Below are 16,661 nucleotides of genomic sequence, written 5' to 3' on the forward strand. Positions count from 1 at the left end.
TTCGAAATTTGTATTTTTCGCAAAACGGCGGACATTTTGTCAAAAAAGTAATTTTTACCGTTTTTCTGTAAAGGGAAACACCCCCCCCCCCCCCCCCCGAAAGTATCCATTCCAGGAGTAACAAAATCCGTAATTTTTTTCGAAATTAGAATATTGAGACGCTTCAAAATCCCATTTAATTAACATGGAAAAGATTTGAATTTTCGAAAAATTGAAATCATGTTTAGCGGGAATTGCTAAAAAGTTACAATAATACGTAAAAATGTGTTATTTTTTTATTTTTGAGTCATATTTAAGGCGCTGCGAAGAGGGTGGGGGTGGGTTGGAAATGAAAGTTATTAAAATGGTTTTATTTTGTCGACACTCCTTTTAAATCTTTAAAAAAACATGGCACGTTTCGATGAAACCCTGGAACGTAAGTTCAATTTTTCAAAAATTCCAAATTTCTCCATGTTAATTAAATGGGACTTTGAAGTGCCCGGTTGCATGTGATAATATTCGAATTTCAAAAAAAAATTACGGATTTTCTTTCTCAGGAAATGGAAACTTTTGGGGGGTCGCGTTTGAAAAAAGACACCTCCTTGTCCCTCATTTTTTTGAGTTAGCAATTACGAATGTAATGAATATAACGGATAACGCTGTAAAAACACGGAAAAATTTTTTGACTGGAAATATCTTCGGAAAATCTAAAATTGATGAAAAACTTTTAGCACTTGTATTTAGAAAACCTTATAGGTGAGGTTTTAGAAAATTCAAATTTCGCTAAAAGACTGAACTGCCTGGATTTTAAAGGTAATAGTATGATTTTTTCTCGAGTTATTGCTTATCAAGCCCTTGTAACCCGAATGTGACATCGAGAGTGTCGATCTAGCAGTAGGGGCGTTAAAGTAAGGCGTCTTTTCCGTGGATATTTATTTTTCAAGCAGAGGTGGCTATTTGTCAAGATAAAAGCTCGTTTGATCCGCCTTTTCAGTTCAATTTGTAAGCCAGATCGCTTCAAACTGTAACTTAATTCAGAATAATTTGATGCTGCTGCTCTGAAGGTTACTCAAAAATGACATGAAGTACTATCAATTTTATAAGCATTCTGAATTTGGACATTGATCTAGATTATTTTTTTGGATGATTTTTCTTTAAGTCCGATTTAAATTCTAGTTTCTTTCAAAAATAATGTCGGTTAATAAAATATGTTTTTACAAATTTAACTTGTTTTCGTTTTATGTTATGTTTATTTCTCTATTTTCGGGAATTTTTGTTTGTTTTGCATTGACAGCGATAATATTTTGGAACCATTAATTGGCACTCAGCTTTTGATTGTTAATATTTTCGTGATGTTTATGTACGTTCAGACATTTGTAAATTAAGCTAGAAGCAAAAACTGAGTGATCAGTGCATATTTCCCAACAGAACTACTTCAAGAACCAAGAGGATTCTCACAATTGCCCAGTGTGTTCTACAAGTGTATCGGCGTTATCTTTCGCAAAGATAGACCAAACTGGAAGATCAAGGCCCGCCATTCGAATATTGAACGTTCCAATAGTGTTGAGGCATGACACGATTGAAGCGACCAACAATCGAAGAGGTATGAAACTCTTTGGGTATCCACATTTAGTTAGACTGCCCTCCAGAGTTAATGCTGTGGATTTGTATGAAGTGGTGAAGCGAGTTGTGCCGCAGGAAGGAGAATATACTGTACATTTTGTGGACGGTCAGGTAAAGTTTTCGTTTCTTCTTGATTATTCAGAAACACAAAAATCAGGGCTAGGAAACACTTTAAATTCACAACTAACTTAGCGTTTATCGGTTAAGAAGGGTCAGGCACTAGCCATAGTTTACATTTTAAACTTATGTTGAATGTAAGTTGTAAAGGAAACTTATAATCATCCTATCAAACTAAGCCGAACACTGCGCTCTTTAATATTTATTCATGATATAAAAAATATGTAAACATAATTATGATAAGCGGCAGGCGCTTGATTCTCTTTAATATTGAAAAATGTGTTGCAATCCTAAAATACCAGATCTTTCTTTCACGGTGGATCAAAAACAGTAAGTTTTTCTAAATGTAACTTAAGCCCTGATAAAAATTTGTATCTTTATGTATAGTAAAAATAAAAAGGTTTTTTTTATGTTTTCTACAGTTTTCATCAGTATCGAAATAAGTGTGTACATTGTACCAGCTATAAGTTCTGTTAAATGTTGTCGTTTCGTCAACCATTTTAATAGGAAAATAAGAAAGCTATGTGAAATGAGGTCTACCGTAAGGATATGCTGGTATCAGTCATGTAAAAGCATAAAAGCGTCTCTTTTGCTCTCATGACTGATATGAATATGACCTTAGTGTATGATCCAATGGCTGGGTCCTAAAAACTGGTATTTATTTGCAGAGGTTCATGTAGTTCTGTTTTTTGGATATGTTTATGGCTTAGGGATCTGACGAAAAATCCAAATTGATAATCTCAAGGGGGTAGCGGAAAACTGCCACCATCTTAAAACATGGGGTTAAAAATGATTACTTTGTCATCCTAGGAACTAGGATAAAAATAAGTTATGCAGAACACATGGAAGACATAATTTCCTTCAGCTTTTATCTAATACATTTTTCTGTAATTTCGATAATTACCGAGTTGCAGCGCAACAAAGTATACAGTGTTAATCAACATTATAAGTACGCTTTGTTTCGCACTGACAGTCTCATATTTATTATTTATTAATTGAGATGACGTATGCAATAACTCGTTGAGCGCTCGAAACAGCGTAGAAGTACTGTCCACTCGGGAAAATCGTTCGATGAAAAAAAGTCGTTGACTAACAAATGTTTCGGTGTTCTATAAAACATAACTCGTCATTGTACGGCTGTTTGTTAATAAAAATTCTTGAAATATTTCCAATACATAAGCGATGACTACAAGTAACATTTCTACTCGCTGAAATCTTCACAATTTACCACCGATTTTTTTCAATTTTCGAGAAAAACTTTTTGAAGCCCACTGAAAAACTTTCTCGCTATAAATTATTTCAACCAAAATTTTTCCGATGACCGTTCCAATAGTCGAAGTTGGCGAAACGTGGTTTCGTTCGTAATTAATTTGTTATTAAAATACAATAAACATATTACTTTTGTAAACAATGTAATGTAATGAATAATCGCGAGTCATGTTTTATAAAACATCGATTTTCAATCGGAATATTTGATAAGTTTTTATTGTTTATCTTGAGTAAAAAAATGACGACTGAAAATGTGTACTACAATTTTTTTTCGACTGCTTCAAGACGAACACGAGGGTATATTTTATTTTACGTTTCTGCCACTTTTTTCATTGATCGATTTTCCCTAATGAACAACACTTACAGGGTTTTGAACGCTTAACGAGTTCTTGCATCCTTCATATTAATTATACCTGCATAATATTATTATGTATAAATTATAGTAATCTGTAAGATTATAAATAAATAATTATTGTGGAATTTAGTCATTTATAATCACTACTTTATTATTAACTACGCTGTTATGCAAACATCAACTTGAGGTCCTGCATATGGGAAGTGACTAGGTGTTTTCAACCGTTTCTTTTTAAATTTAGTTTTTCTGAAAAAAAAAGATCTCCTTCGCTCCGCTGAGAATCGAACCACAACACTTCGGATTGCCGGCCGGGTGCTTTTGCCTTAAGCTACTAGAGAGATGGAAAGAAGAATCCTTTTCTTAGAAACACACGAATTCTTTTGCAAGTTGTTACGTGCAAAGTAATGAAGAAAATACAAGTCAATTTTCCAAGGAATTTTCATTATCATCAGAGAAATGGTAACCACCGATCAGTAGAAGTATCTTTTCACCCACCGTGAGAATAGAAATCAATTCTTTCAACTAAGTAAACTCTACAAATAGTAGAATTTCTGAACGTCTTTTCAGCCTAAATGGAGCTATAAATTCAAAATTGTTTAAATTACTTTTTTTTTCTGAAAAAATATCTTCTGCTTTGCTTCGCTGGGAATCGAACCACAGAACTTCCGATTGTCATTCGGGTGCTTTTTCTTTAAGCTACCAGAGAGATCGAAAGAAGAATTCTTTTCAGAAACACATGCTTTAATTTGCAAGTTATGGTGTATTAATACAAGTCAGTTTTTGGAGGAATCTGTATTATCATTAGAGAGATGGCAGCCACCGATCAGTGGAAGTATCTTTTTAACCACCGTGAAAACATAAATCAATGCTATCGATCTAAGTTAACTCTTTAAATAACAAAATAAAATTTCTTAACGTCTTTTTAGACTAGATAGAGTTGTAAACTAAAAATTGGTTTAAAGTATATTTTTTGTGAAAAAAATCTTCGCTTTGCTCGGAAACGAATCAAGGGTCTTACGATTGCCGATCGGGTGCTTTTCCCTTAAGCTACTAGATAGATCAAAAGAAGAATCCTTTTTCGGAAGCACACGCGTTCTTTTGCTTCTTTTTGCTTCTTTTTACTTTAAACACAAATCTGGGCTCGAAAGTTTTCCGTTACTTAAAGTTTTTAAGAAATTGATACAAAACCCGACGTCATAGAACCTTCCAAATTTTCTCAAATTGTAGCTTGTTAATTCCCCTTTCGACTTCAATAAACCAAACTTCTATCGCATCTGACTTTGAGCCCTGTGTGCCTTTGGACGCACTGCCGAATAATATATGTAATAATATATACCCTTACTTTTTATGATGATTACAATTCATTAAGAGTACCCAGTGAAAAACTGGGACATAGGTGGTCTGTAGAGACAACACCAAATAAATCCCAGATGAATAGGTGTATTTGACGGCAAAGTGTTCCACAGGTGAAGGAAAGTTGACTCAATTCTATGTAATTACAGAAAAAGAGAAAAGTCCTATCTATAATAGGTCATAAGTTATGACCCCTCAAAGTTAGCCATTTTTGCCTGTTTTCACGAGCAAAAAAGTGGAATTTAGTTTTTTCAAAATAAATCGTGTTCGTTTTAGTTTGCGTTAATGATGCCAGGGAATAAAATAGAGTCTACAAAAATCTGCGTTGATCTAAAAAAAGGTATTTTAGACCCATTATTTTGGGAATTGCAAGGTTTCAAAATTTGATTTTTTTGTTGCTTTTTTGGCTAAAAACAGACTACATGAAGTAGAAATACGGTCGTACTTCGAAAACTTTGTCTCAAATAAGTGTATCTAATTCATTTATCATGTATAATACGTCTTTTGCCATTAATAAATAATTAATTATTTATAAAAAAAGCTTGCTATCGCCACTTATTACTTTTTGGCCTTCTTTTTAGTATTTTCGTCGCAAAAATGTAATTGTAGTTGATTGAAAATATGTTTTTTTATGAATTAACAAATATGTTTTATTAATTATTGTTGATAATAAAATCTTTTCATGACCACTGTTGAGTACTTTTTGAATACTTTTGTGACAAAAAAGTAATTATAATTAATTAAAAAAGTGATGATAATAATTGATGAAGAAGATAATTTTAATCATAAGTAATTACTTTTTTGTCACAAAAGTACTCAAAAAGTACTCAACATTGGTCATGAAAAGATTTTATTAAAAACAATAATTAATAGAACATATTTGTTTATTGATAAAAAACATATCATACATTTTCAATCAATTACAATTACTTTTTTTGCCACGAAAATACTAAAAAGAAGGCCAGAAAGTAATCATAAGTGATGATAGCAAGCTTTTGTTATAAACAATGAATTATTTATTAATTATACAAAACGTATTATATATTCTAAATGAATGATATATACTTATTTGATACAAAGTTTTCGAAATACGACTGTATTTCTACTTCACGGCACGCTCAAGTGCCTCTATGCAGGAAGAGTGCATTTTCCAAGGTTATATCTCGTGACCTATGAGGGTTAGGACAATTTTTTTTTGGAACTTACGCCACATTGACTTCACTTTCATTTAATCTTAAGTCATTTTGTCGTGGGATGCACGGGAATTGAGATATTAAAAAAAATATATGTTTTTAGTCGAAAATGCACACAAAAAAAAACAATTTTTCAAACCTTGCAATTCAAAAAACAGTAGGTCTGAAATACCTTTTTTTAGATTTACGCAGATTTTTGTAGGCTCTATTTTATCCTCTGACATCATTAATGCAAACTAAAACGGTAATTAAAGATAATTGAGTCAACTTTCACACACCTGTGGACCATTGTCCCGTGCAGTAATTAGGTGTGAAGGTACACAGTGTTTTTTGAAAGTTAGTGATTTTTCGTTGAAAATTCCAAAAAAAAATGGAGTTTTTCTATGTATCATTACTCGAAACCTATGGAAGATAGCGGATTACTTTTTTTAACCAAATTTTCTCATAATTTCCTCCTCTTTTTTTCTCTGTTACACACTTTTCTCTAAATTACAATGGGAATTATCCGCTTACGCAAAATGTAACTTTTGGAACTGTTTAAAAAAGAAGGGTTTGGTAATTGATCTTTTCTAGCATTTTTATATATGTCAAAAGGGGTACCTTAACGGAACTTTCTCTTAAAAAATATTGGAAGTAGGAACTTTTTGGCATTTCACTTATTATTTCGTGCCTGAACTAAATTATCTCAGTTTACCTTATCTCACTGACACTATTACGTTCAAAGGCACCCAGGGCTGCGAGGTCAGATGCGGTACAATTTAGTTAATTGAGGTCCAAAGGGGAATAGACAGGCTTTTCAATTTAAGAAATTTGGAAAGGTACCATGAATTCAGATTTTGTACCCATGATTATTCAAATGCGTCCAAAATCGCTTTCTTTTTTAGGTTTCCACACCCCCCGTTGACTGAAAAACTTTACATTGTGGACCACTTTTGAGCCCAGATTCGTGTTCAGCGCCGAAAAATCTATCGAAAACACCTAGTCACTTGCCATTTGCACGTCCCTTGTATATTTGTTTCCTATCTTTTTTTTACATTTGTATAAATTTTAATTAGAAAAATCTGATGTCGTTGAGGATAAGCTAGTCAACTGCAGCATGTCCCAAGAGCTTGGTTTTGTGTGGATATAAAAAAAAATTAGCAAAGATTTTGATCCTGTCAGCTTCAAATGCAAGGATAAAGTTATCTCACTTGTAGCAACCAGGAATAGCATACACGTGGATGCCGCAAAAATCTTTGTAAATGCACAAATTATTTGTATAGAATGTACATCGCGAAGCAATCCGATGAAGACATGAAAGAATACATTTTACTTTGTTTCGTTTCTTATTTCCGTGTTCTCAGAAGAAGAAATGCGTAAAGATACATGTGTAATCTATGTGCACCCCTTGTACGCCAATTAGGAATATCATGCGACTTTGGGGAAACTTTTAGTATATGGGGGATGGAGGATTCCTTCTACATAGAATTCTGTGGATTGGAAACATCTCTTAAATCCATGTCTGCAAATTAGGTCTAGTGCGTACAAAAGCACTACGGTAATAACGCACTCTTTGTTTTTGACAGACGTACTGTTGATGTTACAGATGAAAATAAAAAAAGCATAGAAAAGCTTCGTCGATCAAAAAAAAAACTCCCGCGCATGTTTTCCTTTGATGAAAGTGCTTGCACAATAGCGCTTATCTATTTTATTTCTGAGGCGGGTGGGCGTTGAAAAAATTGATATTTTTCTTATTTTTATCTTGGCATAGATCAAATGGAAAACTACCATGTATTCGCGCGTTAACGTCAAAGTGACAGATAATCGTAAAATGCACAAAATGCTAGATAGTTTTAACTATTCCAAGCTCAAAAATATTTAATTCTGATACGGATAAACAGTAAAAAGTGCATATTGTATCCACATGCTTAGCATAAACCAAGTGTAAAAATGTCTTGTGTTCGCGTATTCATCTTAAAGTGACAGATAATCATAAAATTCACGAGATGATATTTGATATATAAAAATGTGCATTATTTACCAATTTTGCAGATAATAAATAACCATTTTTGATCTTGTTATAGTTAAAACCATCTAATATTCCTTGAATCTTACGATTATCTGTCACTTTAACATAAATGCGCGAACACAGAGCATTTTACACTGGGTCTATACGAAGCATGTGGATTAGGGTGGTTCAAAAAACGCTTTTCGAGCTACAAGGCAAGGCACCCCCCCCCCTCCTAAGTTTCCATTTCCGGAGAAAGAAAATCCGTCCTTTTTTTTTTTACAAAATTCGAATATTAATACACGTGCCACCGGGCACTTCAAAATCCCATTTAATTAACAAGGGGAAATTTTGAATTTTCGAAAAATTCAACTCATGTTCCGGAATTTCTTTAAAACGTACCAAGTTTTTGAAAGATTTAACAGAAGTGTCTATGAAATAAAACCATACTAACAAGTTTCATTTCCAACCCACCCTCCCGGCAGCGACCCAAATATGACCAAAAATTTTTAAAACTACATTTTAACGTATTATTGTTACTTTTTAGCAATTTCCGTCGTCTTTTTCATATAAATTATTACTAATGGACAATTTAAATATTTACCCTGACTTTTAAAATAATTTTAAATTATTTAAGCAAATATAAATTATTTAAAGAATTATTTATTCCCAAAACATGTAAAAAATCCTGTATTTTCTGATTGTAATGTAATTGTTTGTCATTTTTTGGATTACTACATTTTTCTAAACAAAATTTTGTAATTATTTAAATAATTATTTATTGTCTATTCTCAAAGTTCCTAAAAATTGAGCCAGAGATATCAACTTGCTTTTTAAGTTAGTATCATATTCTATGTTTTGTTGAATAATTACATAATTGTGATACATTTCTTTTGATGCTTAATAAATTTCTGTTTGTTTAAACAATCTTTATTTTCTCAAGGATTTTTTTTCGATAACTAAAAAAATGAAATAAAATAGAACACATACAATTATGTTTCAGACTGTATAGTGTATAGAAAGAATAAATTTACCATTTTGTAATTGTTTAAACAGATATAGTTTGTTTCATTAATTACTTTTCCAAAAATACTTTTGAAATCGTATTCCATTATATGTCTTCTATTTTATTTAATGTTTTTAGTTATCGAAAAATAACTGTTTGAGAAAATAAAAATTGTTTAAGCAAATATAAATTTGTTTAACATTAGAAGAAATGTATTAAAATTATGTAATTATTTATCAAAATGTAGCATAGGATACTAATTTGGAAAAAGTGGACATCTCTAGCTCAATTTTTAGAAATTTTGAAAAAAAATTAACTGTCTAAATAATTACATAATGTAAAATATTGCATTTAAATCAGAAAATACGATTATTTTTCTCATTTTTGGGGAATAAATAATTGTTTTAATAATTGACATTTGCTAAAATAATTGAAAATTGTTTAAAAAGTCATAGTAAATATTCAAATTGTCTATTTGTAATTATTTGTATGAAGAAGACGACGGAAATTGCTAAAAAGTAACAATAATATGTAAAAATGTCGTTTATCTATTTTGGGTCATATTCGGGGTGCTGCGTGAGGTTGGGGGTAGGTTAGAAATGAATGTTATTAGTATAGTTTTATTTCGCAGACACTCCTCTTCAGCACATAAAAAATTGGCACGTTTCGATGAAACCTTGGAACATGAATTCAGTTTCTCGAAAATTCAAAATTTCCCCATGTTAATTAAATGGGATTTCGAAGAGCGGGGTGGCACGTGTTAATATTCGAATTTCGAAAAACATTAAAAATATCTAATATTTTGCGAATTTTACGATTGTCTGTCACTTTACCATGAACGCGCGAACACGGAACATTTTTACATTGGGTCTATAGAAATAAGGAGATATCACTATGGGTCACAGGATTTGAACACAGACGTTTATGCCATTATTTAGTACTGTTGCAGAGGAAAAGCCGACTGTAATGTCCATTTTTTTATACCATTTTTATTTTTTATGTTCGATAAAATAACGGCGTAAAACATAATTATTTTCGCAAGACTTGTGATATTTATAAGTGAACTTTATTTTAGAAAGATATGTTGAATGTACATTTGATACATTTCAGAATTTCATGTTGACGCAATGTACAAATGCACCATTTAAGCAATAATCTCTTTCGCATTGTATGTAGCTGAAATCACAATAGGATGAATAGATGCATGCTTAAAATTCCTCCATGTAGTCTTTACCTTATGCCTTAACTCGCTATAATTATGGATCTTGGTTGTATAGGTTGACTGCAAGTTTTGGTTAAATGTACAAGCAATGTCGATGATGTAGACTCTTCTACCTGTTTTTCGCATCACGATGTCAGGTCGATTAGCTCGGATGTAATGATGCGTTTAGATAGTAACATCCCAATATAAAATGTAATCTTCTTTTTCTAAAATGGCCCTTGGAATGTATCTATAATGTACTCGATGGATTAGTTGGCATTTATACATAATCGGCACTAGTCAACCACGTCTTGATGTAGCACGTTTTTGCATTATTTTTTGGCGCTGACAACCTTGTTCTATATCGCAATGATGAATCCTTCCGTTTTTGTAAACAGAAAACCCTTTCTCAGCTAAATTTTGGATGCCTTACTGTACAATTTATTTTGATCTAACGCACGGTGTGTCCACTCCTATAGGCAAAGTGGCGAAATAATTGTAGTAATTTCTACGTCCCCTAGATGGCGCTCGTGTGAGCTCAGAATTCAAAATGAACTTGAGCAGACGTGATGTGATTTTGTTCAATTTTCGTTTTGTGTTATTGGTTATTATATTCATGTATTTATTTCAGGAAGAGAAGTGAACATAACCTAAAAAATAGGGTGAGAAGGGAAGAGAGCGAGGTCGTCACTGTAGACAATAGTTCTTGCTACGTCCCTTAGGTGGCGCTGATCTTGCATTTTGCCACAATCTATAAGTACCCCCTCGAAATACATGGGATTGGGCACACCGTGATCTAACGTTTTGGGGTGCTCGCCGTGTATAGCTTTCTGTCTCCATGGTATTTCTAATTTCTCTGCTGTTTCTGCACTGCTATTCAAGGCCTTATCTGAGGAAAAATTCAAGGGCTTGTAGTCAAGATCCGCTTTACAGATGGTGCTGTAAAGCTCAACATCTCGTTTGCTGTAACATCATTTCGCAACTATATAACTTGCGACTTGCACAGTTTTCTTTTTAATTTGCAACGACCCTACGCCCTATATTTCGTGGTAAAACTACCCTTTCAATCGCTGAATTAATGTGGTGCATTCTGTGCTTCGTCATTTGTATCCGTACGATTCTATTTAACTTTTCAAAATCGGTGTTGGGCAATTAGATGAGCCCGAAGGAGTACGTCAGGGCAGGGATGGCATAGGGTTTGACTGTCCTGATTTTGTTTGCGGAGTTGAGTCGTAATCAATCTGAGTCTTGTAGTAAAGGCAGCCATTGCCTCGATGTAATTTTCGAACCCGTTCTCTGACTCTGCGGTCCCTAATTTCCCTCTGGTTAAGGGAAGGTCCTAGTGTAAATCAGCAAATTTTCAAAGTTTTTTTTAATAGTTGCATTTATTTGATAATTTTGAAATTTTAAGTATGGTTAATTACATATTTAAAAATGTTTGTTAAGTATCTTTTTTTTTATCAAGTGAACCTTAAAAAATTTTTTTTTTAATTTTGTTGAAAAAATTATTATGTTTTTAAAAAAAACGACTCAATTTTTGTAGTCTCTTTATTATTAAAAAAGAGGTTTTAAACAATTAATTTTTTTCGTATTTAGGTCTACTTGGTGTAAAATAATGAAATATAGTCTCAACAAAATTTCAGGTTAATATGTTAATTATTTTCGAAATTATGACGTGAGCCATTTTGAAAAATGTGGTTTTGAGAAAAACGCGCTTAACGTTTACAAAACCATTATTCGTCAGTTTATATCTGCGCCAGTAAAAACTGTGTAACTTGAAAATCGTTAAAGACTTAATTCTTAAATTTTAAGGGAACATTTTTTAGATGTTTTTAAGTATATTTATGCAAAAATGGAAAAATCGGTTTTTTCGCACTAGGAACTCCCCTTAAATTCACTGTATAGCTACAGGTCATCTATGTACAGAAGATGGGTCACTTGATGACCATCCTCATTATCATGTATTCTGAACCCATGAGACATGCTGTTTAGTGTTTTGCTCAATGGGTTCAACGCTAAACAGAACCAGAGTGCACTAAAGAATGTCTATTTCTTCGCAATGCGAATACTCCTTATCTGCATTGATAGCTGTAAGAAATTTATAAATTCTTGGAGGACAAAAAACAGCTTGACAACGCATGCTGGACACTCGTCAGGTACTTGTACCAGAAGTTGTGCTTCATGTCCAGACCTGGAGCTTTCCAGTTACTTGCCCTTTTTCAAGATAGCTGGAACATCTAAAGCTGTGATGTTTGTCAGCTGTATTTCAGGGCTATTGTTTGCCCTTGCTTTCTCTAGATTGAACCACGCTGTGTCCAAATTGCATCTGTTCATTTTTCCCAAAACACCCGACCAGTAGTTAGTCATGGCTTCTAATTGAGGGACTATGCTGTCTTACTGGTTATTTTGCTTTACACGCAGTTCACGATATAACCTTCTTTCATCTCTCTGAAAGTTTCGATTTTGGTGCCTTCGAGCATTACTTTTCTTGTACCGACGTAGTCTGTTAGTAAGAACAGCAAGTCTCTGCCGTTGGGAGTCTATAACCTCTCTAATATTGATGGTTTTAATATCGGCATGCCAAGGGTGGATTATTTTAGTAACATGGTTTATCAGCTTTCTGTTTCTATTTCCGTTTTTATATTGAGTTAATCGATCTAATTTGCCACTTACTTTGTTGATATCCATATCCAGCCTGATCTTCCATGGTGGATTTAGATCCCTTGCTGGGACAAATACTGCATTTGTACGCCTATTTTTGCGGCCCAACGTTCTAATGGTTGCCGCAGCTGCACAGTATACAAGAGTTTGTCCTTCTAACACAGTTTATGTTACGTTAAAATATGTAGGTAAAACCTTGCTGTTGAGGTGTTCTATTAGTACACGCAGATCATTTGTGATGTTCACCATGGGCAGAGAATGCCTTAGTGTTGGTTATTATTATTATATTTATTAAACTTTTACTCGGGTGAACCCGGTTATACATCATAGTCATGGTCTAAGTCAAGTGACTGATGAGATTGGGATGTTATAAGTTAATTTAGTACGATCCTTGAAACCTCCTACGATGATATTGTAGGTATTCAATTACGAGCGGCCGATAGCGTTGGTGGTGACAACAGTTACTTCTGGTTACTTTCTTCCAGCTACCCTAAGTGTTGGTTATTATCATTTTTCTTTATTTATCTTTTAGGACAAATGATGTAAAGTTGACAAATGTCAAAAGCAGTGGTTCTTATGCAACGGTAACGATCTTCCTATCCCTGTTAGATGCAAAGCGGGGAACAACTCTCAAATTGGATAAAAGCAAAATGGATCTTAAAATTGGCTGGGTTAGCACCAGACGCCTCCTCGACATCACTCAAAAACAAGTTTTACAAATGTTTATAATCGAAGTATTTGATTTGCAAAAAGTCCCTAGCTCAGAGTAGAGGGATTAGTAGTGCGAGAAACCCTTATGACATTGAATTTAAATTTGGTTTCAAAATTTTATTTAATAATGCGGGGATGAAGAAAAGTAGGGAAAAAGGATGATATAATTTTACATGCAAAGGTGGCACACATTCTACTCTAGAGACAACTCATCAAGGTGGAAAAATAATCACTAAAGCTTATCTGATTCACTCAAGCTCCCTCACTTCTTAAAGCAACTTTTAAGGCCAAGTGGCAAAGTAGGTTGGAAGGAAGGAATTACTATCATCAGGGGCGTCCAAATTTCTACGAACATGCAGATTTCCGACACTAGACTAGGGCGCCTTTCATTTTCGTTGACTTCCCCACTTCTCCCCGTCTAGCCAGATTCTTCCTCCGTCAGGTTCTAGTCTATTTAACTTTGAAACCGGTTGCCGCCCTGTGAGAGTTGACTGAGTGTTTCTCTGGTAGCATTCCGCCTCGAATATTTAGCAAAATGGCTACGCCAGTATGGTTTGCCAGGTGCCGGGCACAGCGTGGCCTGTTACGTTCTAAGTGTTTATAATAATCCAGGGTCACATGGATTATTTCAGAGCCGGACAGGTATCGATGGACGGGCGACGCTATTTGAATAATGAAACGGATAGTCAAGGTCTTCCTGATCAGCTACGCAACGACATGTGTTGTGTGGTACGAAGATTCCAGCAAACATAAGATTGTAAGGAATACTTTTGTGAATCGAGATTAAACGTCAGAATCATAATTACACTGGACCTCTAAGTACCTGTATATCTCAAGCTTAAGTAACAAGTAACAAGTAATTAGAAGTTTTTCCTAAAAGTTGTAAAAAAAAAGATTTCTAAACCCATCATAATTTGGCTCTAATTGAGTTGACGTTGGCCATTGGTGATTTCGCGGGAATGGAGTTTATTATTTAATTTATTTGATCTTGGGAGGATAGGTAACCACTTGTAGGCGACAACGTTATACAAAACATTTATTTTATATTATTTTATATTTACGTAATTATTTTTTAAAATTTCATTTTCTTAAACAACTTTGTCTCCTTAAGATCACAAAAACTTATTGTTCTCGGAAATTAATAACACAGATAACAGATCATGAAAGTAATATTTTTTTCTTAAGTAAATTTTACAGTTTTATTTATTATATGTTTAAACTATGGTTATTTATTTAAACCATTTTTTTCTTTGAATCGTGAGAAGTTATTTACAAATTTTTAGAGTTATATTTTGATTACGATACACTGTAAAAATACGTTTTAAAATTGCACTTTGAAGTGTAAATTTACATATATAAAATGTCACTTTAGACACATTAAAATTACAGATTAGAAACAAAATTTACACGTGTTGTCTAGAATGATGTCTCTTACAGGCTTAATTCTAAGACTTTGTATGAATTTATACGGCCTGTTATACGGCCGTATAAATTATAAATATTTATACGGCCACGTAGTAAAGTTCCCCAGACTGATAAAATTACTGCCTGCGCATAAATTTCGATTTTCTAATAGAAATGTCTCCACTTTATAGTATTTTTAGATTCGCTTGTATAATATTCAACATTTGTGTAATTTTAGCGATAAAGCTTTCTTTTTCGCTCTTTTTTTCGCGTGTCATGAGCGAAGCGTGCATTTTAATTTAAAAACTTTATTGCTTACTTACGGCAAAAGAATAAATGCAAGTGACTGATTTTGACTTGTAATATGATATAAATTTTGTGCGATATACACTTGCCAAATTATAAATATATTTTTTAAATGATACTAATGATTTAAGTATTTGAGGTTAGGTTGATATTTTGAAAAAATGTTCGACTTTCCGCTGTGCAATTTTACGTCACATATTAAATTTTAGTCCAGTTGAGAATTTTACACTTTTGTTCGATTTTCAACATTTATATACTAGTTTCACGTCGTTGCGCGTGAGTCCACTTTTTACATACATCTAGGGTACGAAAATTCCACAACCTTTTTTTACAGTGTATTCAAAAAATACTTCAACAGTTAATAACCAAGAAACCTATATACACCAAGTTTCATGCAAATATGATAACAATTTCGAAATAATATCCGCCATTTTGTAGCCGCCTTTTTGTTTTTGGAAAATCAGACTTCAAATTTGAAAGTGGGAAATTTCATCGGTGCAAAATTGAGTCTTCAGGTTTTGACCAACTTTTTGGGCGTTTCAGACCACTGTGGGGCGGGCAGAGTTATTTACAGTAGCTGGACGTCGCTAACCCGACTCCCTTTTTAAATTTTTCTTCAAATTAGTAACATTTTTTTTAATGGATGAATTTTCTCATTATACTTATTTATAATTATAACTTATATACTAATATACAATTTTGGAGTTGTATTAAAAAATTTTGTCTGCTTTGGCGTATCTCATTCCATTTACGAGATACGTTGTATTAATTCCAATTTTAAACATTTAAAAAAAGTTAGATATTTGAAATTATCGAAACCTGTAGATTCCGAATTATCAGGTTTTAGGCTCTTAAATTTGAAATTAAAACAATATTTTTCTAAATTTTAATCCGAAAGTTTAACAAAGGACCATTGAGGGTCGGCTATTCTATTGAGATAGCCTCTCTGCTTGTTATTTATAATTGTATTTTTATTTTTATTACGAAGAGAACAATTTAAAGCCTTAATATGATTTATATACTTTATAACCTCAAAACTCATAGATTTCAAATCCCAATAAACTACAAACCCACAATACAACAAACAAACGCAACGCAAATTTCAAACGACAATCTCGGTCAGTTTTACCTTTATAATTCCATGCGTTCATTATGTCATAACCTCAAAACCCCTAAGCTTCATAACCCTGAAGTCCGCTAACGCTATAACCCCAACAACCTATAACCCTAGTAATTCGAAACCTTGTAACCCTGTAAACCCAAAAATGTACTTTTCCTACCATTTTTGAAGCTGAAGAGAGTAACAAAACTAATACTGCTAGCGACGAATATAAAAGTGCAATGGAAATGTCGGACATCGAAGCTGATGACGTCGCTGAGTATATACAGATGAACAATGAAACATCAGAACAATCAGAAAACGAGACTGATAAGAATCCCAATGGGCTCACTAATGAATGAGTATAATGTTTCTTATGAATCTAATGACTGGCGTC

At 33.2% G+C, this 16,661-nt stretch overlaps 1 protein-coding gene across 1 annotated transcript in view; it reads left to right on the forward strand.

The window, feature by feature from the left end:
- Positions 1-16,661, forward strand: part of LOC117178702 — a 98,890-nt gene that overhangs the window by 12,841 nt on the left and 69,388 nt on the right. Inside the window, exon 3 of the mRNA XM_033370129.1 lies at positions 1,408-1,713. Within this exon, the coding sequence (XP_033226020.1) occupies positions 1,408-1,713 (306 nt within the window). The remainder of the gene's footprint in view (positions 1-1,407; positions 1,714-16,661) is intronic.

The sequence above is a fragment of the Belonocnema kinseyi genome, chromosome 8 (assembly GCF_010883055.1).
Source record: "Belonocnema kinseyi isolate 2016_QV_RU_SX_M_011 chromosome 8, B_treatae_v1, whole genome shotgun sequence".
Lineage (NCBI taxonomy): Eukaryota > Metazoa > Arthropoda > Insecta > Hymenoptera > Cynipidae > Belonocnema > Belonocnema kinseyi.